Raw genomic sequence first — 23655 nt, 5'->3', positions numbered from 1 at the left:
AAATGAGACTGATTAACAATGTAAAAGTGGTAGCCATAAAGTTAAAAAATACAGAAATGAGGGTTTCACAACGACAACTATTGTTAAGTGATGTCTTGCCAGACAGGATGCATCCAACTAAATTTTCTTTAACCACCTTAAGATCTCTTTCTTTATCTGGTGGTAATGGGCGCTGTCCGGACAGGATCGTCTTCCTAACAGCCCAATACCACCTTATTTCAGTGTGACTGGTTTGGGATGTGAGGATGTGACTCTACGCTTCCCAGCTTATGGCTGCCCCTGCTGCTTAGCCAAAGGCCTTAGCCTAAGAACAAGGCCTCAGACTATCCTAGTGAGAGAAGGCCCAGACACAGGCAGACTGTGATTTTGATTCTTTGTTTTTATACCCCTGTAAGTAGCTAAGTGATAAAAATACACCTAAGTTCTTAAAGTATAAGCTTTACAGGCAGGCCTGTATATCTCTATTCTAAGAGTGGGTTCTACCCCTTCCCCCATTCTGTGTCTGTCTTGGCTATTTAGATTGTAAATTCTTCAGGGGATGGGGCATCTATTATTCTGGGTTTGTACTTCGCCTAGCACAATGGGGACCCACTGTTAGATGGTCCTTAGGCACTAAGGTAATGAATATGATTTATAATTATAATAATAACCCTCCTTCCACTTTGAGCCAAGGAAGCTGGCCTTGGTATTTTACTGCTTAAAAATGAGCTGGGGTTAAAACCATGGAATATTCTTTGTGACAAGTATCCCACAAATTCCACTGACCTCCCTTGTTTTCTTTGCCTGGAGTAGGGTTTCCAGTTTCCAAACCTGATGTGATCTCGCAGCTGGAACGAGGGGAAGAGCCATGGATCCCAGACCTCCAGGGCTCTGAGAAAGAAGTGCTCCAGAGAGCTGCCTGCACAGGTGAGGAATTGGTTAAACCAACTCAAAAACTGTTTGGGAATGCAGGAAACATTTGGGATGCCCTACTAAGACCCTGTGAGCTCTCCAAGCTCAGGATTGTTCCCTGCAGATGTGGAATCATTATGGCAGATGTCACTCATGGCTTCCCTCCTATTCTGACTGACAACTGGCAGCAGGTCCCTCCCCGATCTCGCTTTCCCCTGAGTGTTCTGGTGAGATGCAGACCAAAACTGATCCCTTCCTCTCTCCTTTGGGGAAGGGTTTGCAGAAAATCCGCTCCTGATAGGGTTTGATCTCTCCCACACATATTTTGGTTTGTTCATCCCTTTTTCCATTCCTGTCTCTGAGATTTCCTTTCTTTGTGGCACAGGGAGTGACCTATGTCTGGATTCTCTCTGTCTCCCATCAGGTGATGGGATGGTGAGTGAGAATGAGGAGGAGAAACCCCGGCAGGAAGATGCTGAGCAAGTAGAACCACATGGAACGTTATCAGGAAGATACAAAGAGAATGTTTCCGGGAGTTGTGCACTCCCAGGAAAAGCAAAAGCCTGTGAGACTCAGGAGAGGCCAGAGGAAAACTTCAGTAGCCACTCAGACCTTATAACACGTGACAGAATAAACTTGGAAGGGAGACGCTACACATGCCATGAGTGTGGGAAAAGCTTCAGTTGGAGCTCACACCTTCTCACACATCAGAGAATCCACACAGGAGAGACGCCCTACACATGCTCTGAGTGCAGGAAAAGCTTTCGTCGGCATTCAAACCTTATCGCGCATCAGAGAATCCACACAGGAGAGAAGCCCTTCACATGCTCTGAGTGCGGGAAAAGCTTTAGTCAGCGTTCAAACCTTAACACACATCACAGAATCCACACAGGGGAGACGCCCTACACATGCTCTGAGTGCGGGAAAAGCTTCAGCAACCGCTCACACCTTTTCAAACATCAGAGAATCCACACAGGAGAGAAGCCCTTCACATGCTCTGAGTGCGGGAAAAGCTTCAGCGAGAGCTCAATTCTCAGTACGCATCAGAGAATCCACACTGGAGAGACGCCCTACATGTGCTCTGAGTGTGGGAAAAGCTTCAGTTGGATCTCACACCTTCTCACACATCAGAGAATCCACACTGGAGAGATGCCCTACACGTGCTCTGAGTGTGGGAAAAGCTTCAATCAGAGCTCTAACCTGAGCATACATAGGAGAATCCACACGGGTGAGAAACCTTATGGATGCTCTGAGTGCGGGAAAAGCTTCAGCAACCGCTCACACCTTATCACACATCAGAGAATCCACACAGGAGAGAGACCCTACACATGCTCTGAGTGTGGGAAAAGCTTTCGTCACCATTCAAACCATATCAGACATTGTAAAATCCACACTGGAGAGACGCCCTACATGTGCTCTGAGTGTGGGAAAAGCTTCAATCGGAGCTCACACCTTATTAAACATCAGAAAATCCACATGAGAGAGAACTGTAACAAGTGCCTTGATTAGGGCTGGACAAAGATTTTTTTTTTTTTTTTAAATAATCACATTTGCTAATTCTCACATAGTGATCTGTGCACCATCTTCACCGTGGTCTCTCAGGTCCACCAGATGAGTTGACTGCTTCTGCCTTTTACATCTCACCTTCTTTGGGGTCAGTCTCTGATATTTTCTATCAGCTCCTTTCCTTTTGAGTCGTAGGAGCGTGTGTCCCTCCAGACAGGAATATTCATCAGCTCCCGTTCGGAGAGAGAGGTTTGAGTGGGTGGGTGAGATTCTGTGGCCTGCGTTGTGCAGGAGGTCAGACTAGATGATCCTAATGGTCCCTTCTGACCTTAAAGTCTATGAGTCTATGATACCAACAAGCTACACTGAGGCAAAAACTACCTGTGCCTTATATCCACTAGGACTGTACATGATGTTGGCTGCTCAAGTTAGTGATCTTGGTGTAAAAAGACAATTATAGTTGTAGAGCAGATGCAGCCCAGGTGCAGTGGTTGGCATTAGCTTTCCCCTTGACCTGACCTAAACTCTATCACTTTTCCTAGTCTAAACAAACCATGAGCATCACGGTTATACTGTTCCCCCATTTCAAAGCAATTGTTAGTCATCAAGTTCCCCCTTCGGGAACAAATTTTTTCATTCCCAATTGCTCTGATGTTGCTTCAGGTTGTGCTGGAGAACAGATATTTTTACTACCATTTCCCTCACTTAAAATATATTGAACTATCATGAGAAAGAGGAGGAACAGGGCAGGGATGGGGAAAAATGTCATTTCACCCTCTGTAACAGCAGAGGAAGATAGGGTAAGTCAGAGGGATTCCCTTATTCCCCATCACCATCCCAATCCCCCTGTTGTTCAATTGGTTAGGTCAATATTTTTTCTAAAGGGCTGGGAACAGTATTCCCTAGTAAATGACTTGTAACTAAGCAAAATACCCATGCATTGGGCTCCCAAAGCAGTTGTGGTCCAGGCCCTGCAGGAGGTCTCTCCTGAAGATCTCCTTCCTAATCTGGTACATGTTGCCTATTATTTGGGAAATGCAATCCCCATCTAGGTAGAGATGGGAAAAATGGAACTGACATTTCTCTTCAGTTCACCCCTGGGAGATGCTGCAAATGTGTACATTTGGTGTCTTACAGGGATTCTAAGCAGCACCTGAATTTAGTCCTTAATTTAAATCTGTGCTACCAGATTAAAGAAATAAAAGGGCATAGTTGGGGGATTTATACCTCACTATTGCTACGGATATGTTGTGTGGTTGGTGAAGAATTCTATGCCAGAGAAGTGTAAAATTACTCCAAGTAAGGTCAAAGATTTGACAAGAACTCAGGTAGAAATTGCAGGTACTGGTGGTTGATTTTCACCCCAGAGATGGAAGCTATGGTGACCTGTGGCCAAGGTAAACTATTTTTAGAACGCTGCTCCCTAGTTAAGTGGCATTGATCACACTCCTAAAGGATGCCATGATTAAATTGGTCACAACTGTCTTTTACCATTTGGATCCAAAGTTTCATGAAGCACAGAGAGAAACAGCTGATTCCTTCAGAGCCATTCCATGCCTATGGGTCCCAATCTGGCTGCCTTGTTGGACAAGAAGCACTTCCATGCTGGGCAAATGATAGTAGCCAATGAGGGAATATATCAGATTCCAAGTGCAGACTGCAGGATACATGAATGCTAACTCCAGAGTCTTCGTTTTGCTATTAAGGCTAATGCATTTGTATCACGTCTCCTCCTCCTGCTACTTTGAAAGATTAGAAAGTGTGAAAATAGAGCACAGGTGGTTTTTCTCATGATGCAGCCTTCCCACGTAGTGTGAGACCCCCTTCCACCCACAGTTATGGGAGAAGACCCAGTAAGAAATGAACTCACAGAAATGGAAGGCTCCTATGTTGTTGTAAAATGTGACTTCACACAAAGCTGACTTGGTGGAAATGGGAATTATATTTTGTAATCGTTGAATAAGTTGTTACCAGCGACAGTGAAATTAAACATGAAGTTAATTAGTGTAACATAAGAGGCTGATTATGTGATAACTTTCAGTGTTACAATATAATTCAGCAGCAAAGAGTCCTGTGGCACCTTATAGACTAACAGACGTATTGGAGCATGAGCTTTCGTGGGTGAATACCCACTTCGTCGGATGCATGTAGTGGAAATTTCCAGAGGCAGGTATAAATATGCAAGCAAGAGTGAGTCAGGCTAGAGATAACGAGGTTAGTTCAATCAGGGAGGATGAGGCCCTCTTCTAGCAGTTGAGGTGTGAACACCAAGGGAGGAGAAACTGCTTTTGTAGTTGGCTAGCCATTCACAGTCTTTGTTTAATCCTGAGCTGATGGTGTCAAATTTGCAGATGAACTGAAGCTCAGCAGTTTCTCTTTGAAGTCTGGTCCTGAAGTTTTTTTGCTGCAGGATGGCTACCTTTAAATCTGCTATTGTGTAGCCAGGGAGATTGAAGTGTTCTCCTACAGGTTTTTGTATATTGCCATTCCTAATATCTGATGTGTCCATTTATCCTTTTACATAGGGACAGTCTGACTCACTCTTGCTTGCATATTTATACCTGCCTCTGGAAATTTCCACTGCATGCATCCGACGAAGTGGAAATTCACCCACGAAAGCTCATGCTCCAATATGTCTGTTGGTCTATAAGGTGCCACAGGACTCTTTGCTGCTTTTACAGATCCAGACTAACACGGCTACCCCTCTGATACTTAATATAATTCAGGTTTTCTTCTAGTTCTCTCCCTGCCCCCTCCTACTACATAGGAAATGGTGGCTAATCCTGAAATTAAAACCTCACTCCAAAGGAATTAGAGTGGGGGAATATGTGAGAGAAATAGCATGTACGAGAATAAAGACTTAGTATAGACTGTAATTATTTCTATTTAAAATGGAATTTATTTTGATAAATTTTAAAATAAATCTTCCCTTAAGAGGAAAATTACTTGAGACAAGATGTGTAGCCTTTTACCCAGTTAGAGGGTAACAGCCACAGAGTTCTCCAGGTCTCTTATTTGCAAAGCAAAGATGTCACATCAGGCAGAAGATGTCAAAATCTAAAATGGTGATGGATGTGCGATGGTAGCTTTTCTGGGTTGTTTTTTTTCGGTTTGGTTTGGTTTCTTATTTTAATTTAAATTTTACAACCAGTTATTTTTATAGGTGCTGAGGCCCCTTTTCCTTTTGAGCACAGCTGTTTAACCCTCAGGCCTGGCTCTGGAAACCTCCCCAAAACTGGCCTTGTGTTTCTTTCATGTTTGATGTCTTTGGGGTTCACACATCCACACTACTTGCGGTTCACAGCAACAGATACTTTGAGAAACCTGCTGGGTTAAGAGAGCCTTTTCCAAACTGACATTGGCCCAAAGTCTGCCTCAATTCAGCTGGATTGGGACATGTCTGTATCAAAGAAGTGGTTCACACCTGATTTGTCCAGAGACCTCGGGGGAGGTGTGGTAAGATAGGGTAAGTAGGAATCAACAACAATAAAGTTAAATGTAAGGGTGACAGACCTTCACCTTGCAGGTCAACAAGCCTGTTCTGTTCATTCCCTCTGATGCATCTGGCACTGGTCACTCTCAGGCAGCACACTGGGCGAGATGGACCATTGGTCTGACCCAGTATGACCAGTCTTGCATTCTTATTTAAGCCATCTAGGGCATTGTCTACACTGGCAAGTTTCTGCACGGTAAAGCAGTTTTCTGCAGTGTAACTCCTGAGGTGTACACACTGCCAAGCCACTTACTGCGCAAAAACTGAGCAAGTGCAGCGCTGTAAAAAAAACACGCCGATGAGAGGTGTACATTTTCTGTGCTGGGGCTACAGCGCTGCGGTGTCAGTGTAGACACCCTGGTCAATTACAGCGCTGCGATTGGCCTCTGGGAGGTGTCCCACAATCCCTGTTCTCGCCTCTCTGGTCATCGGTTTGAATTCTACTGCACTGCCCTCAGGTGACCAACCATTAACCCCACACCTTAAATTCCTTGGGAATTTTGAAAGTCCCCTTCCTGTTTGCTCGGTGATGCATGCAGCAATCTCAGCGCATCTTTCCAGGTGACCATGCCTGCTCCACACACCAGGCGATCCCCGGCTTGGAGCAATGCTGAGCTGCTGGACCTCATCAGCATTTGGGGAGAGGAGGCTGTCCAGTCCCAGGTGTGCATCAGCCGTAGAAATTATAATATGTATGGACAGATTTCACGATGCATGAGAGAAAGGGGCCATGACCGGGACACACTGCAATGCAGGGTCAAAGTGAAGGAGCTGTGGAATTCCTACTCCATGGTGCGGGAGGCAAACCGCCACTCCGGTGCTGCACCCACGAGCTCCAGGTTCTATAAAGCGCTGGATGCAATACTCAGTGGTGACCTCACTTCCACTGTGAAGGCCACTGTGGATACTTTGGTGGCTCACGTGCCAGTCGAGAGTGGACCGAGCCAGGAGGAGGAAAACTTGGATGAGGGTGTGGAGGCGGAGGGAGACCCAGAGGCAGAGGATGAGTTGGAGGTCAGAGATGCATGCAGCTAGGAGTTCTTCTCTACCCCGGAGGAGGCTAGCCAGTCACAGCTGTCGGAGCTTGGCAAAGTGCAAACAGGAGGGGAGGCCCCTGTTAAGTGGCTTTGATTTTGGGAATCACTGAAGTGAGTTCTTGGGGGCAGGAGGGTTGCAGAAAGGAGGCTTGTGTCTGTATGATGTGTGTACCACCACATGCCTAGTCTGAACGGTGGAACAGGGTGATGATTGACTCCCTCACTTCATGGGAATCTGCGCTAGAGATCTCCATGAAACTCTCATGGAGATACAGGGCAATCTGCTGCCACAGGTTCTTTGGCAGAGTTGCTTTGTTTCTTGCCCCAATAAGGGTAACTTTCCTCCACTACTCTGCCATCCTGGGAGGGGCGGGCGGGGACCATTGCTGCACACAGGTGAGCCACATAAGGGCCAGGATGGATGCCGCAGTCTTGGAGAAGACCCTCCCTTGAGTCCCTGCTCACCCTCAGCAGTGAGATATCTTCCATAATGCACACAGCCTGTGGAAAATGTGGGCACAGAAATGATTATAAGGCCCCCCCCTTACAGAGCTGTGTCTCCCCAAGAGCCACGTGCCCAGTGTACAGTGCAGTCCTGGAACAGTGATTTCCCCTTCCCCTGCTGTTACCATTTTGGGGATCTTGTGCTTGCTTGGCGTCAGCCAGTTAGTGATAGGTATGTGAATAGTGGCTGGTTTTTTAAATCACTGCATCAATGGTCTGTGTTTTGCAAACAATACTGCTTCTGTGAAATGTTGTATTTTGGCTTCATAGATATGCCCTTGGGATCCCAGCCTCCCTCTTTGTTATTGCCGGCTGAACGGCTGCGCAGAATTAGAAAGCGGCCATGAAGAACTAAAGAGAACTTTCTGCATGAGGTCATGATGCACTCCACGGCTGAAAAACAAGAATTGAAGGAGTGTCCGGACAGCGAGAAGAGGGACCGAAAGGAGAATGTGGTGTGCCAGAACAAAGCCATAGAGCAGCTCTTAAACATTATGCAGTGCCAAGCAGACACGCTACAGGCGCTACTAGCACTGCAAACCAAGCAGCTCCGTGACCACCCTCCCCTGCATCTGCTGTCGCAAAACTCCTTCCCATTCACCCCCCAGACAGTGCCAACACGCTCTTAGCAACCTCCTAGCTCCAGTCTGTACCCGCTGCCTTTCACTCCTGCCCCATCACAGTCCAGCCCTGCGGACGCCCAGTACCCAGTGCACTCAACACCTGTTCCTCTGTAGTTTATTCCTGCTGAAGTACAGTACCCGCTGCACTGTACTCCAAAGGATAAGGTTGCATATGATACCTGGACATACACAAATCTTTAAGTATCAGAGGGGTAGCCATGTTAGTCTGAATCTGTAAAAAGCAACAGAGGGTCCTGTGGCACCTTTAAGACTAACAGAAGTATTGGAGCATAAGCTTTCGTGGGTGAATGCCCACTTCATCAGACGCAAGATGAAGTGGGCATTCACCCACGAAAGCTTATGCTCCAATACTTCTGTTAGTCTTAAAGGTGCCACAGGACCCTCTGTTACAAATCTTTAACTGTCCCTGGACCCCACCTCCTCATGGGACCCTCCCTTCCCCCATCCCCCACAGTGCTGATGTGTTGTTTTTTTATTGTATTTTTCTCTCCTCCGGTGGTTGCTTTTTAATAAAAGAATAGTTTTGGCTTGAAAGCAATCTTTATTCCATTAATGGAAAGCAAACACAGCTTTGCAGAGAAACACGCAATTCTCTTAAACCTTTATAGTGCATGGTCTGCACCAATCACAATCACCTGTTAGCATTACAAGCACTGCACTCCCGTGCATAGCAACAAATATTAGTGGCTTTCAGCTTCAAATTGCTGCCTCAAGGCATCCCTGATCCTTATGGCCCCACGCTTCACCCCTCTAATAGTGCTGGTCTCTGGCTGTTGAAATTCAGCCTCCTGGTGCTGAGCCTCAGCCATCCAGCCCTGAGTGATACTTTCACTCTTCCCTTCACAAATATTATGGGGCGTACAGCACATGGCTATAAGCGTAGGAATATTGTCATCGGCCAGGTCCACCCTTCCATATAGGCAGTGCCAGTGGGCCTTTAAATGGCCAAAAGCACACTCAACAGTCATTCTGCACTTGCTCAGCCTGTTGTTGAACCGCTCCTTGCTGCTGTCAAGATGCCCTGTGTATGGCTTCATAAACCATGGCATTAAGGGGTAAGCAGGGTCTCCCAGGATCACAATGGGCATTTCGACTTCCCCTACAGTGATCTTCTGGTCCGGGAAGAAAGTTCCTGCTCTCAGCTTCCTGAATAGGCCAGTGTTCTGAAAGATACGTGCGGCATGCACCTTTCCGGATCAGTCTGCGTTAATGTCCGTGAAGTGCCCATGGTCATCCACAAGTGCCTGGAGAACCATAGAAAAATACCCCTTGTGATTAATGTACTTGGTAGCTAGGTAGTCAGGTGCCAGAATTGGAATATGCGTGCCATCTATCCCCCTCTGCAGTCAGGGAAGCCCATTTGTGCAAAGCCATCCACAATGTCACACACGTTGCCCAGAGTCTCAGTCTTTCAGAGCAGGATGCAATTAATGGCCCTGCACACTTGTCAACACGCGTCCAACGGTCAACTTTCCCACTCTGAACTGATTGGCGACCGATTGGTAGCAGTCTGGAGTAGCCAGCTTCCACAGTGCAATTGCCACGTGCTTCTCCAATGACAGGGCAGCTCTCATTCTCATTTCCAGACTTTCACGGAAGCACTTTCTGTTCCCATCCGAGATGGGGACTTTCTCCAGCTAGACCCAGTCCCAGGCTCTGCTGCCCCTGGCCAGGAGCTGCAGGCACCAGCACTGGGCGGGCAGGACAGAGACTCCACCCAAAGGCTCCAGGAGCATCAGGTCTCACCACCCCTGGGAATCTGCTCCTGGGCGGGGAATGCGCCTGGGCAGGGCCTGGACAGTGATGGAGCCGCTGCCCTCATGCCGCCTCAGGTGCTCTTCTTTGGCTCCTGCTCTCTCCTTAGTTCAGCCTCACTCTGGCCCAGGTAGTTCCAGCTCACATGGAGGATGGGACCCCCTGGCCTGGTGACTCCCTCATCAGACTGCCTGCCCTGTCTATCAGGGTGAGCCGGAGCTTTGGCCTCTCCCCCTTGCCCCTGGGGACTGTCAGTCTCAGGGTCCTGATTTCCCATCGACCCTTCCCCTTTCTTTTGGTACTGGGAACTAGCCCACCAAAAAAACCCACTTCATTTTAGTAAGGGGCCAACAATCCCCTTACACAAGCCAGCCCCGTGAGGGTCGCAGATGTCCAGAGAAAACAGCACAAGCTGGTTCCATGGTGTAACGGTCAGCACTCAGGACTCTGAATCCTGCAATCTGAATTCAAATAGCAGTGGGACCTCATCTTTGTGTGCAGCAAATCCCTGGCGCTCAAAGTGCTCACTTCCCTGGCTCCTGTTGTGAAAGAGCAAGTCTTTTCCCTCCTGCTGGGTGACTTACGCCCACTGGAGCCAGGTCTTCGGTCAGGATGGCGTGACGGAATGGTTGCAGTGGGTTGGGCCCCTAGAACTTGCCACCCTGGCTATCGATGCCGGCAGTCCTGCGGTTTCACCTGAAGGTTGGGATTCTCACTGCTTCACCTGATGCCCACACGTTTGGCCCTTGTGCTTGCTGCCACACTTTTTCTCTTGCCCTCATGGACAGGAGTGCCAGGGCCAGGCTTCATAGTCAGGGATAGGCAGGAAGGCGAAGAGTCCCAGGCTGGAGCCCAGCACACCTTTCCTCCTCTGGGGTCGTGCTGACAGCTCCAAGGAAAGGCTTAAAAGTGACAGAGTAACCAAGGGCGAGGAGGACCAGGCCTATGCATGGCCAGCTGACAGGCACAAAGACACCTGGCCAGCCTCCTCCCTGGCATGCCAAACACCCACTGAAGGCAACCTGCAGACCAGCATGTGCGGTGGCTGCTGATGCTCTGTGGCCAACATCAGAATATTGTAGGAAAGCAGGGCCAGCCCCCCTGGTGAGGCCTCTGACCGTTCCCACTCAAGGTGCTCACTTTTGTAGTGGGGCAGGAGATTTTTCCCCAAGAGGCTTTTCCCCAGCTGGTGAGAAGCAGAGAAACACCAAGGCTCCAAAGGCGCTATTTAGCAAGCCCCCTCAAGCACACATTTGGAAGAGGGAAACTGCTCTACACTGTAGCCCGGGCAGCCACCCATTTTCTTTGGTAAGTCAGGAATGGCAAAGGCTAGACTGGAAGACCTGGGGCTCATGCCCTAGCCTTTGTGACACCCAACCCCCAACTCCTTCCCAGGGCTCTAGCTGAAGCCAGATGATCGGCCTGAGCAGCCAAGAAGAGAGCAGGACTTTCAGCACAAAGGGAAAATTGCACAAGCACAACTGCAAAGGGACTTGAACCCTCAATCGCCTGATCCGAAGTCAGACGCCTTATCCGTTAGGCCATGCAGTCACATGAAAAAAGTCTCTCCAAGCACTTCTTTAGAAAAGGCGGACACTGCATTTCTTGGGTCATCTACTGAGGGGACAGAGACACTCTGGGCACAAGAAGTTGAGTTCCCAGCGAGATGTGAGACTTAATTCTATGGAGCCAGGTGCAGGACTTTGGCAGGGAGGCTTAAGCATGGGGGATTGGGGTGCAGCGGATGGGCCAGCTGTCTAGGTGAGGAGTTTTAGTCGCACTGAGGCCCAGGAGGGAGGAGGAGGAGGAATCCTGCTGATGGGCAGTGGCTGTGGAGAAAAAGAGGAAGGGTTCCTGGGACTTCCCCCTCGCCCCTTTTACCTGCCTGCTTGCTCTTGTGGTGGAAGGGGGCAGATGCTCTCAGGAAGCCTGTTTTGTTAGTTCCCTCTGGGGCAACTGGCATTGGCCACTGTCAGAGGACAGGATACTGGGCTAGATGGACCTTTGGTCTGACCCAGTCTGGCCGTTCTTATGGGGTTTGCCAACGTCACCTATGGATCTTCTCTTTGTGTCTCTGAATGCTCTACAGGGCTGCATAAGCTGCAGCAAGTTTCTGGTCTTGGGTTCAATCTTGAGAAACAGGATTGTAGGCGAGGCACGGAGTCAAAGGGTATCATGCCTGACAGCCAGCAGACGTGCAGGTCACGGACAATGAGCCCAGGACAACTGGTAAAAGTGGTGCATGAATGAGCCCAAACTAGAAGGTTTCTTGTTGGCCTCAAAAGGTAGTTGCTCAAAGGGAGCTATCTGGTGTGATGAAAAGAGTGACCCACGTATGGACTCGACTAGCTTGGGGAGTCTTTGCACTGGGGGGGTTGGGAGGTTTAATATGTGGTTGGGAGAATTCCACATCCGTAAAAATCTCACCCCTGGGTTTGTAATGTCAGGCTCCAGCAAGCAAGTCCCTCTATGTGTGAAGGGAGGGGCTGTGAGGGGGAGGGTCCATGTGGGTGTCAGTGTGAGGGGAGGGGCTGTGAGGGGGCGAGTCCATGTGGGTGTCAATGTGAGGGGGAGAGGCTGTGAGGGGGAGGGTCCATGAGGTGTCAGTGTGAGTGGCAGGAGTGTAAGGGGGAGGGCTATGGAGTGTCTCTGTGAGGGGAGGGGATGCAAGGGGGAGGGTTCATGGGAATGTCAGTGTGAGCGGGAGGGGCTGTGAGGATATAGTCACCTCCAGGCAGCAGGAGCCCCCCTGACTTGGGGGTTTACTTCCCCCTCCCCCCAGGTGCTTTGGAGGGCCCTAGAGCCCAGCATGGAGTTGCTATCCCTGCAGGGTCCCTGGGAGTCACAAAGGGGTGATGTGTGGTTACTGCCCCAGCTGTTTTGGGGTGGGGGATTGGAGCCCCTGGAACAGCCCTGTGGGGACTCAGCCCTGTGGGGAATTCACTGTCTGGAAAAGCACGTCTAGGAATGGGGATTCCCAGCTGCATTACAGTGGCATGAAGGAGAAGAAAGAGTTAACGCTTTAGGAAAGTCTGGGTGCGATGGATGTGAAGGAGGGTGCCCAGCTCTCAATCTGCAGTACAGCCAACCCCAAACGTTCAAAAACCCTGAGTCAGGCTCACCAAAAATCATGAGATTGGCTTTAAAATCAGGAGACTGTGTAAAAATAATAGATTTGGGAATCTTTTTATTTGCCTTCTGCTTGATGAGCCTTTAGAGCGCACTGGGGTGACATTTTGAATCTTTCTCCACAGCCACAAGGGCTAGAAACATACTGTGTCTTTAAGAGCGAAGGCTGAAATCATCACATCTCCACTTGACTCCAGGAGCTGGGGCTTTAAGGAAAACAATAACTCTCATAAGACTCAAGGCAAAATCATGAGAGTTGGCAGCACAGAGTCGGATTGAGTCTTTATTCTCCGGGATTCCCTGGAGCAGGGGGTTCCCAACCTTTTTCTTTCTGTGGCCCCCGCCCAACATGATATAAACCTCCACAGCCCACCTATGCCACAACAACTGTTTTTCTGCATGTCCAGTCGGTTAAAAACCAGGGCTGTCGTTAGGGGTGTCATGGTCAAAGACACCCAGGCATTGATTTTAGTTCACAGACTCAAGCCTGAGGCCAGTTTATTGCAATACATACCAATGCATTGGGGTAGCAATCCGTAGAATGCCACCCCTAGGTCAGCGCGCAGGCTGCCTTTATTCCGTCAAACTGCAAGCACAGTACAAATTATACGTCATTTGCGAGAAATTAATGTTGGGGCCTGCCCCCCTATTCCCGGCACCTTCCTTATTATTTTACGAGAATTGGGTACATATTAGGTAAGGGGTCACTTGGTGTTTTCCGTTAGGGGTGTTACTTGGCATCAATTTAGGGGTATTTCTCGTCAGAGTACATATTATTTTTCCGGGGGTTTACGGTTATGGGCATAGGGGGTTGTCACAGGACACCCAAAGAAGATATATGATTGGCTAATTTTGCAGATAGCTGGAACTACAGGAGAAGTTGGCCTTTGCAAAGCAATTTCTTCATATAAGTGGTTATTATATTTCATCAGCCATGAACATATTTCATTAGTGCTGCTGCTGGGGTTTTTATTCTTTCCCTCCTTGCCCCTCCCCTCCCTCCTCTGGTCATGACCCTTGACCGAGTTTGGCAGGGAATTGTACAGCTTAGTCTTGTTCAGGCCCTGGCCTGTACTGCCTTTTGTAAGGGCAGTCAGTATATCGAGCCTCTGTCAGAGAGCCTGATTTTGGGCCTTCGGTGTTACTTTGGCTGTCATAAAGAAGGCCCCCCAGTTCTTTTCCCCCCACAATTTCCCTCCTTTGATGCCATGTAGGCATCATTATCGTAATTTGCTAAAAGGGCCATAGTGCAGTACCCAGACTTAGTTTCTTGTACTGGAGGATTTGACACTAAGGTGACTTATTTTTGGGTCTGAGGGGGAATACAGTGTGGTTTTGGGGATATCTATGGGGAAAAGAAGGGTTTGGGGTGGAGGTTGAACCTGTAGCTGGGGTAAACGACATACCTTGCAAAGTCAGCAGAGGGTGGTGATTAATAAACAGCAACAGATTGCAAGAATTATACCAGCTAGTATTTTTACACTAAGGAAGTGAAGAAGCTGGGCGTGGCTTGGGTGATTTCTTTAGAGGCAAAACACAAAACTTTGTGGGAAAAACATAGGGTACCCACCCAGTAGGCAGTCTGAAATGCTTTGGCCTCTTTGTTGTATTCGACCTCCATTACATGCATTTGGTCTTGGAGGTGAGATATGTTGGAGAAGAGGGGAAAATAGAAAAGTTAAATTTAAGAAGCGGTTTGGGATCAGGGAAGTCCAATTGAAGGTAAGAGGGACGACTGGGTGGAGGGTTACATAGATTTGGGGATTAGCAGGCCATGTGATAAAGCGGCTACCCTCTGCAGTGGTTAAGTTAAGGTGAAAGGGGAGAGGGATGTGGGGATTTGATGGCAGGGCGCAACTATTTTTTTTTTTTTTTACTAAATAGGAGTTTTTTTTCTGGGGCCTTACCTACTGCTTCTCCTTTCCAACAGACTGTATTAAAGATGTTGAGTATTTCCCCAGGGTGCAGCTTGCGGAGACAAAACAACTGTGGGGGTTCCAAGGGCCACAAGGACCACAAGGTTCCGATTCCCACCCAGACGGGTTGAGCAGCGAAACCATGGGGAGTGGTGATAAAATGTCTAGGTCCGTGGGGTGGCTTGACTTCCCATATCTGCCGGCTGATAACCCAGTCCCATAGACAGCCCACCCAGGGCCCAAGCAAAAGTAAGTGCACTGGGGCCCAGGTGCCATTGACAGGTCCCGAAGCCTAGAAAGAGCATTTTGAGGAGTTGCAGGCCCATCCTGATAATGTCCACGTATGCCTCCATTTCCATAGCTCGGGTGGCACTCCTGCAGTAGTGTTAAGGGCTTTGGGCCATCACTGACTAAGGACATCGCCTCGCATTTATGCTAAGAGACCATTAAAGAAATCCTGCATTTGGCTACAAGCTGCAAAAGGGTCTGGGTTGTGGTTCCCAGTCCTGACAGGGCTGGGTCCTTATATTTGTATGGGTGTTGGTAAACCCTGCCTCAGTAAGGAGGCCTGATGCCCTTTCCAAATTTCCCAGGCGTTGTTTATGGTTTTGGGCCTTGTCTATTGTCCAGATAGCGGCTGCTTCAGTTAGACCATGCAAGGCCCCTTCCAGCAAGCCTCTCTTTCTTCGAAAATTCTTTTACTGCACAAGCTGGGCTAACCGAATGGCCGCTCCTTGGGAACAATTGGGGTATTGGGTAGTTATTTGGAAGGCAGAGAGGGGAAATGAGAAAGTGGTGGTTCCCATAGTAGCATTTAGCACAATCCACCGTTGGAAATGATAATTCCGTCGGTAGGGTGTGCTATACCACATTTGTTGTTCCGAGACTTGATTTGTATGGGAATTGGAGAAGATATGAGGGGGAGTAGCTGGGGAGTGGGGATTGTGACGATGGGCTATGAGGCAGTCATGTAGAGTAGGGGTATATTGCAATATGATACAGGCTAAATTGGAGGCTACTGATTGGCTAAGATTTAGAAAAATATTACTTTTTCCCCTCCCCACCCCAAGTTCGTTAAGGAGGAGAGGCTGAGGAATATTAAAAGTTTTATCTTCAGGTAGTTTTGGCTAGCTTCCGCAAGCTATTCTTCGAGATTTCGTAGTCTTAGTTCACTTAACTGTCCGGCAATGAGGCTGCAAGGGAGGGGTTACTAGCACAATCACCTTGCTTGGTTGGAGGCTTTATTATGTCCTCAGGTGGAGAAGTTGTTTTCTTAGCAAGATCCAAAGGCTCAGTGGGTTTGTCAGCGGACAAAGGAGAGGTTACCAGCTTTTTACCTTGTCCCTCACTTCTGTCATCCAGAAGGAGCAACAACGCCAGAAGGAAAGGTAGACCGATCAGTCGAAGAGCCATTTCAATGAGAAACATGGGCGGGTAGTCAATTCTCAGTACTTTACAGCGGTGTTGATAATTAACAGGGCTTGATAAGAGTCCCTTAGCATGGGCCAGGGCAGTTCTTTGCTGATGGACCTCTATGTAGACCCAGTCTTCTGGTTTCAGTGAGTGACAGGACTGCTGTATATAAAAAGACCTAACACATTTCGTTAGTGCCTGACTATTGTGTAATTTATTAAACGACTGTTTATTTGAGCCAGGGCCAGCAGGGCACTGCCGGTAGTCGCATCGGGCGATTCTGTTAGAAATTTATGAAAGCTGAGTTCAGTCTTTTGGTGTAGAGTGGTCTTTAAAAAGCATTTGGCCATATTGGTCAAGCTGCACATAACTGGTTACAGTCTGTTTAGGTATGCCAAATTGTGATACAAAATTCCTAAACCAAGCTTTACAACAGCTCCGGCAAACCAAGAAACATCTTTGCCCAAACTGTTGCAGCAACCCGTCCAAGAACCCTTACCATTTTCCTGGCTTTGTCTGCCCTGCTGCAGCCACAACTTTGGTTTTATTTAAAACAATTTAAATTTTGTAAAGCATTAAGTTACTTTAAGGATTAAATGCTAAATACCAAAATTAAACAACACTAGTTTACTTTGTTTGGCAAAAGTATTTTTTTGGTTTTATAACCCCAAAACAACACCAATTTATTTTAAACTTATAAAACAAAAATTATACACACCAGGAGTGTTAACAAATTTAACTAACTTTTTTATAGTTAAATGATTTCACCTATATAACCTCTTGCCTGGATTATTTACAGACAGTCCCAAAGGAATGGCTGCAAAGAAACCAAGAATTTTTTATAATACCTTTTTCTTTTATAATACCTTCTTTTAACATTTACGTAGTGTTACTGCTTAATTTTTTTCAGTAACTACAGAGTTAACTTTTTTACTTTCTTTCTTTTAACTTCCTTAAACTGTGGCTGCCTGCTTGTTTGGGCCGGATCCTTTTTTCCTTTTTTTTTGCTGGTTCACTTTTTTTTCCCCCATGGGCACAGGCATTGTTTTACTACCAATTCAGCAAGGAGGGTGGGCTTTTATTGGCTAACCCCCCTTGTAGGAGGGTATTAATTATTTAACAAAGCAATTGCTATTATACATAAAGAATGGTTAATCAACACTAGAACACTGCAGTAAGCCTTGGTCTCTCTTCCAGGCGAGACCAACTGCCCAAGCCTCCTTATCCAGGTGAGGCCAATTCCTCAACACTCACACCAATGGGGAAGGTTTATGAGGGAGGTCCTCGCACACCCTCCTCTGGCAAAGGGCACCAGCTCGTCCTTTAAAGGAACGAGGTAGGATACTCTGCTGCCTTTGGAACGGTGAGCGATTTCCAGGGGGTCCCCTTCTTTCTGAGCGAGGGGAGGGAGCTTACGGCTCCCAGAGGAGTAAGACCGGGGTAAGGTTTCGGTCGGAAGTCAGTCACACAGAGGGTTAGGAGGGACACGGTCCCCGCACACCCCTCCCTTGGCAGAGAGCACCGGCCCGCCTTCAAGAGGACGGGATGGGTTACTCTACTGTTCAGGAGTACGTGGGCGGTTTCCCAGGGCCCCCTCACTCTCTGAGCAAGGAGGGATGCAATCATCACTTAATGAACAGGAAAGGATGGGGACCCTCACGACCCTCAGTCACACAACACACCTAATCCGGGATCTTTACTACGACAGTCCCCACCGGTCCACACAGCCTATTTGCTGGTGGGAGTCCTGCCAATCCCCGGGCCGCAGTCCTCACCGGTCCACACAGCCTATTGCTGGTGGGAGTCCTGCCTGCCCCTTCGGCTGCTCCGGGATTCCCTGGACTCCGCCCTACCCACAGTAGGTTCCAGGGAGTGGATTCCGCCCCCCTACTCACGATGGGGTCCACTTTCCCGGGGTCCCTCAGCAGCCTGTCCTTCACCCTCTGGGGGGACCAGTCCCCAAAAGATGAGGCATACAAAGCTGACTAAGACAAAGTAGAAAACAACCAATGCAAAGCAAAGGAACTTAACGTATTCCTTGTCCTCGTCGGGTATTAGCACATAATAAACAAATTTCCCGTCCTCCTGGGACCAAACGTCTTCCCCATTCTTATCGAGATCAGAAACCTTAATCCCGGGGTCTCTCACTCACCAGGGGGCTCCGGCCCGGGGGCTGGTGCGGGCATCGCCCGGAGCCGCCCAGGGGGCGGGTCCCAGCTGGAGAAATCCCCCCCTGACCGGGCACGGAGGGATTAATGCCGGGCTCCCCCCGCACAGACCCCCAGGTGCAGCACCTGCTCCGCCCGGGCTCACGGGTCAGACGGCGGCAACAGCAGCGTCCGGTCTGTGCCAGAGCCCCGCCCCAGAAGCTGCCCCGCCCCCGGACTGTGCCAGAGCCCTGCCCCCGGGCTCTGGGCTTTGTTCTCCTGCCTCCCGGCCCCGCCCCCGAACTGTGCCAGAGCCCTGCCCCCGGGCTCTGGGCTTTGTTCTCCTGCCTCCCGGCCCCGCCCCCGCAGTTGCTCCAGCCCCGGCATGTGCCTGGCAAACCGCGCTTGGGCTCGCACTGAGCATGCGCAGTAACAGCTACCGAAATCTTCCGTTACCTGGTCTAGGAGAGGGCGGAAGCGCCCCCGGTGCAGGCTGGGAGAAGTAGTTCCTGACTCTTCCGGGAGAGGAAGTGACGTACATTCTGGCGGTGAAGATGAGCCTGCCTCGTGCTGGGCCGTTGGAGCCTTTCTGGGAGCCGGAGAAGAGTTTTGTGTCTCCCGGTTCTGGGCATGCGCAGATGGGGGAGGAGGAGAGTCCCGCATGCGCAGAGGCAGCGCTCACCCGTTGCTGCTCCCTGGCGCTGCGGGACCGGGCGGAGCAGGAGGGTCTGTGCCGGGGAGACCTTCATTAACCCCCCCGGGCCTGGCCCGGGCCCTGCTCCCGCTGGAGCCGCCCTGGGGCCGCCCCGGGCTCTGCCCGCCCCGCTGCGGAGCTGCAGTCTCCAGGTACCGGAGCGAGCCCCGGGGGCGGGGCCGGGGCCGGGCGGTGACTCTGCCCCAGTGTCCGTGGGGGGGACCCGGCATCTCGCAGCGCCGGGATCTGCTCCCTGGGGGCAGCGCCCGCGGGGGGCTCGGAGCTGCTGTCCCCGCAGGAGCCCAACGCCCCCAGGCCCGGCCAGGCTCTGCCCTGGGGCCCCACGGAGGGGTCCCGGGGGGAGGGGACCAGCCCCCACTGGGGTCCCTGCGTGGGGCTGGGCGGGGGCTGCCGGGCGGGGGGGAGACCTGGGAAAGGGGCGGATGGAAAATGTCTGTGCAGCCCGGACATGGCCGGCGGGGGGGGGGGGGGTAGAAGAGCAGGTGACCCCCGAGGAGCGGGGAGAGAAGGGGGGGAGAGGCTGAGATTCCCTCCGATTTACTGCTGCCCCGTCCCGTGGGGACCCCCCATCCTCTCCAGTCCTGCCCCCCTTCTCCCTAGAGAGCAACGAGCAACATTCATGGTGATCCCCCTTTTCCCTGAAATCCCTGAGAAGGTCTCTGTTCTCCTCCCCCGATTGTGCCCCATTTTCTCTCCTCTTCCCCAGTGGCCAGTTCAAATCTCAGGTTTGGGGTGTTTCCCCCCATTTTTACCTGCAGTGATTTGTCCTTGTTTAGGTGGGAAATCGTTCCCCAGAGTGATTTCTGAACTGGGAAGAGGGTTAATGGGCAGAGGCTGGGAGAGCCTTGAGACAGGGATATGGCTGGGCGGGGGGGCACTCTCTGCTGGCAACAGGGCATGGAAAGGCCCAGGAAGGGAAGGGAGTAGCAAGCGTCCCCCATGGAGACAGCCCAGCCCCAGGTTTCCCAGGCCCAGCTACTTCCCCTCCCCAACCCAGCAGCCCCCTCCCCCCACCGCCTGCTAGTCACATTCCCAGACCCCACAGCCCAGCCAGTGACCTTCTCACTCCAGCCCCACTCCTTTCCCCTGTGAAAGCGACATCACCCAGGGCTCCCTGCCTGACATGCGAATGTGAGGCAAGAAGAATCCATCCCATTCTGTTGTTGATTGAATATCGCTATATAATCCCCTCAAATTCCCCCTCTTTTCATAGAATCATAGAATATCAGGGTTGGAAGGGACCTCAGAAGGTCATCTAGTCCAACCCCCTGCTCAAAGCCGGACCAATCCCAACTAAATCATCCCAGCCAGGGGTTTGTCAAGCCTGACCTTAAAAACCTCTAAGGAAGGAGATTCCACCACCTCCGTAGGTAACCCATTCCAGTGCTTCACCACCCTCCTAGTGAAAAAGTTTTTCCTAATATCCAACCTGAACCTCCCCCACTGCAACTTGAGAGCATTATTCCTTGTTCTGTCATCTGGTACCACTGAGAACAGTCTAGATCCATCCTCTTTGGAACCCCCTTTCAGGTAGTTGAAAGCAGCTATCAAATCCCCCCCTCATTCTTCTGCAGACTAAACAATCCCAGTTCCCTCAGCCTCTCCTCATAAGTCATGTGTTCCAGCCCCCTAATCAGTTTTGTTGCCCTCCGCTGGACTCTTTCCAATTTTTCCACATCCTTCTTGTAGTGTGGGGCCCAAAACTGGACAGAGTACTCCCGATGAGGCCTCACCAATGATCACGTCCCTCGATCTGCTAGCAATGTTCCTACTTATACAGCCCAAAATGCCGTTAGCCTTCTTGGCAACAAGGGCACACTGTTGACTCATATCCAGCTTCTCGTCCACTGTAACCCCTAGGTCCTTTTCTGCAGAACTGCTTCCTAGCCATTTGGTCCCTAGTCTGTAACAGTGAATGGGATTCTTCTGTCCTAAGTGCAGGACTCTGCACTTGTCCTTGTTGAACCTCATTAGGTTTCTTTTGGCCCAATCCTCTAATTTGTCTAGGTGTGGAAGGCTCTGCACAGACCCTGACCAAGAGTTAGATCCCCATTGTGACGAATGTGGCACAAACCGTGACTGAGGTCAGGGCTCCTATCGTACTGAACATGGTTCTGACCTGGACTGAGCTCAGGGACCCCGGTGTGCCGGGTGCTGCACAGACCTTGACCAAGTTTGGGGCCCTCATTCTGCCTGCTGCTGCAGGGTCCAAGATCAGGGTCCCTATTGTGCCACACACGGCAGAGGCCCCAACTGACATCACAGACCCTCTTTCAATGTTCCCTCTCATTTTTCCCATGCATGTGCAGAATGAATTTTGTGATGTGCCTCAATATGGAGGTGATGTGTGGCGGGGGTAGGGCCGAGGGGTTTGGAGTGTGGGAGTGGACGAAGGGCCGGGGTAGGGGTAGAGGTAGAGGATGTGGCGGGAGGGGGTGTGAGGGCTCTGGCTGGGAGTGCAGATTCCCCCCAGCCCTCTCTCTCCTCAGCAGAATCTGGGTTGTGGGGGGGAAGGCACCTCTCCCTGGCCGCGGCAGTTCTGGGGCTGTGGCTGAGCGAGAGGCACCTCTCCCTGGCAACTAGGGGACTGGGGGAGAGCATCTCTTCCTGCCTCTCCCTGCTGCGGCAGATCCAGGGCTGGGGAGCGGCACCTATCCCCATATGCAGCAGCTATGGGGCTGTGGGAGAGTGTCTGTCCCTGCCTCTCCCTGCCGTGGCAGGTCCGGGGCTGGGGGAGAGGCATCTCTCCCCGTCGCAGCCCTGAGTGCTGCGCAGCCCTTGATAAGCTGCTGCGCGGCCACGCAGCTTAGAGGGAATTTAGCTCTCTTTTGCCAGGCACTACATAGACCCCATCTGAGGTCAGACCCTCTGTAGTGCAGGGCCCTGAACAGACACTGACCAAGATCAGGGTCCCCATTGTGACCGGTGCTGCACACACAAGGGTATGTTGACACTGCCATTAAAAACCCACAGCTGGCCCATGCCAGCTGACTCAGCCTGAGCCCTGTGAGCCTAAGGGGCTGTTTAATTGCAGTGTAGATGTCTGGGCTCGGGCTGGAGCCAGGCTGTAGGACCATGCGAGGTGGGAGGATGCCAGACCTTGGGCTGGTGCCTAAGGAGGTGTAGTGTGGAAAAACTGCTCTCTGTCTTAATTTGCTACTTAGGGTGTACTGAGCATGCTCAGTAACATCTGCTGAAGCCACTGCCCTTCACCCTGCCCTTACTTGGCATCAGATTGTGCGGACTGCTTTTTACAGGGGTTAAAAAGGGGCAAAGGGGGTTGGCCAGGGTCTGAGCAGGGGGTGGAAATTGACTGGCCGGGGTGGGGTGGAGTGTCAAGCATCTGGAGGCAGGGTTAGGATAGGGGCTGAGGGGCAAAATCAGGAATGGGGGGGGGGGAAGGAGTTGGGGTTAAGCCCAGGGGTGCAGCGCTGCCAGACGGTGATAGAGGGCAAAACCCCAGCACAGGCAGGGGTAACAGTTACCTCGGTGGACTGAGACACCAGTGTTTGCAAAAATAGGGTTGGGGGGGGTGGGGGCAGAGAGGCTTTTTTTTAACCAGGGCTTTGGAGTGGAGCCCGGAGCTGGAGCCCGGAGCAGTGGAGTTGCAATTTTTTGCCTGGAACTTGCTCTGGATCCGGTGCACAGCTCCAAAGCCCTGTTTTTAACAAAGAATCCCTTATCAGTGTATCTGACTGCATAAAGTCTCATAGCAGTTCACAAATTTGTCTTATCTGCTGCTGGGATTCCCTGAATTATTCTTAGGACTTCATCATTTACCCACACCACTGTCAAATTTTAGCAAATGACGACAAGTCAGCAAATAAGAGCAACCTTATGTATTAGTAAATGCTACTGGTTACAATTCGCTACCCCTGTTCCAGTAGCAGATTAGGTCAGATACTGTTATGTGAGGCCTTGGCTACACTTGGCGGCAGTGCTGTGAAGCGCGAGTGTAGTCGCACTGCCAGTGCTGTGAGAGCTCTCTCGCAGAGCTGTATGTACTCCAGCTCTCCGAGGGGAATAGCTTGCAGCGCTGCGAGCGAGCGTGCAGCGCTGCAGGCTCTGATTACACTGGCGCTTTACAGCGCTGTACTCGCTGCGCTCGGGGGGGGGGGCGTTTTCACACCCCTGAGCGCAGCAAGTTGCAGCGCTGTAGCCAAGTACAGGGCTGTAGCCAAGGCCTGAGGTATTGTAAAAAACTGCTTACTGGTAGCAAATTAAGACAGATAGCAGTTTTTCACACTACACCCATTTTTACAGATGGGGAAACTGAAGCTCAGAGAGGGGAAATAATTTGCTCAAGTTCGCATTGAGAATTTGGGGCAAAACTGGGAACTGAAGTCAGATTGTTTGAATTCTTGCATCTCCCCTTAACTGCAAGCCTAGCTTGTGCATGTACAGCATTGTGTTGATGTGATTATTTGCATTTCATTGGCTTCCAAGGGAGGTTGTGGGATTTCCGTCATTGGAGGTTTTTAAGACCAGGTTAGAGGTACACTAGT

The 23655-nt window shown here is 50.4% G+C and overlaps 1 protein-coding gene and 1 non-coding gene across 2 annotated transcripts in view; one reads left to right on the top strand and one right to left on the bottom strand.

Annotated features, from left to right (window-relative positions):
* Nucleotides 1–23655, top strand: part of LOC135889397 (zinc finger protein 208-like) — a 685678-nt gene that overhangs the window by 626616 nt on the left and 35407 nt on the right. The window contains 1 exon segment of the mRNA XM_065417266.1: nucleotides 1539–2387. Within this exon segment, the coding sequence (XP_065273338.1) occupies nucleotides 1539–2387 (849 nt within the window).
* TRNAR-UCG (transfer RNA arginine (anticodon UCG)) lies at nucleotides 11309–11381 on the bottom strand. The gene has a single exon. It is a non-coding gene; the product is annotated as a tRNA-Arg (tRNA).

This window comes from Emys orbicularis, chromosome 15 (genome assembly GCF_028017835.1).
Source record: "Emys orbicularis isolate rEmyOrb1 chromosome 15, rEmyOrb1.hap1, whole genome shotgun sequence".
In the NCBI taxonomy this organism is placed as follows: Eukaryota; Metazoa; Chordata; order Testudines; family Emydidae; genus Emys; species Emys orbicularis.
The sequence above is the reverse complement of the archived record's forward strand: the minus strand, read 5'-3'. Positions and strand labels throughout refer to the sequence as shown.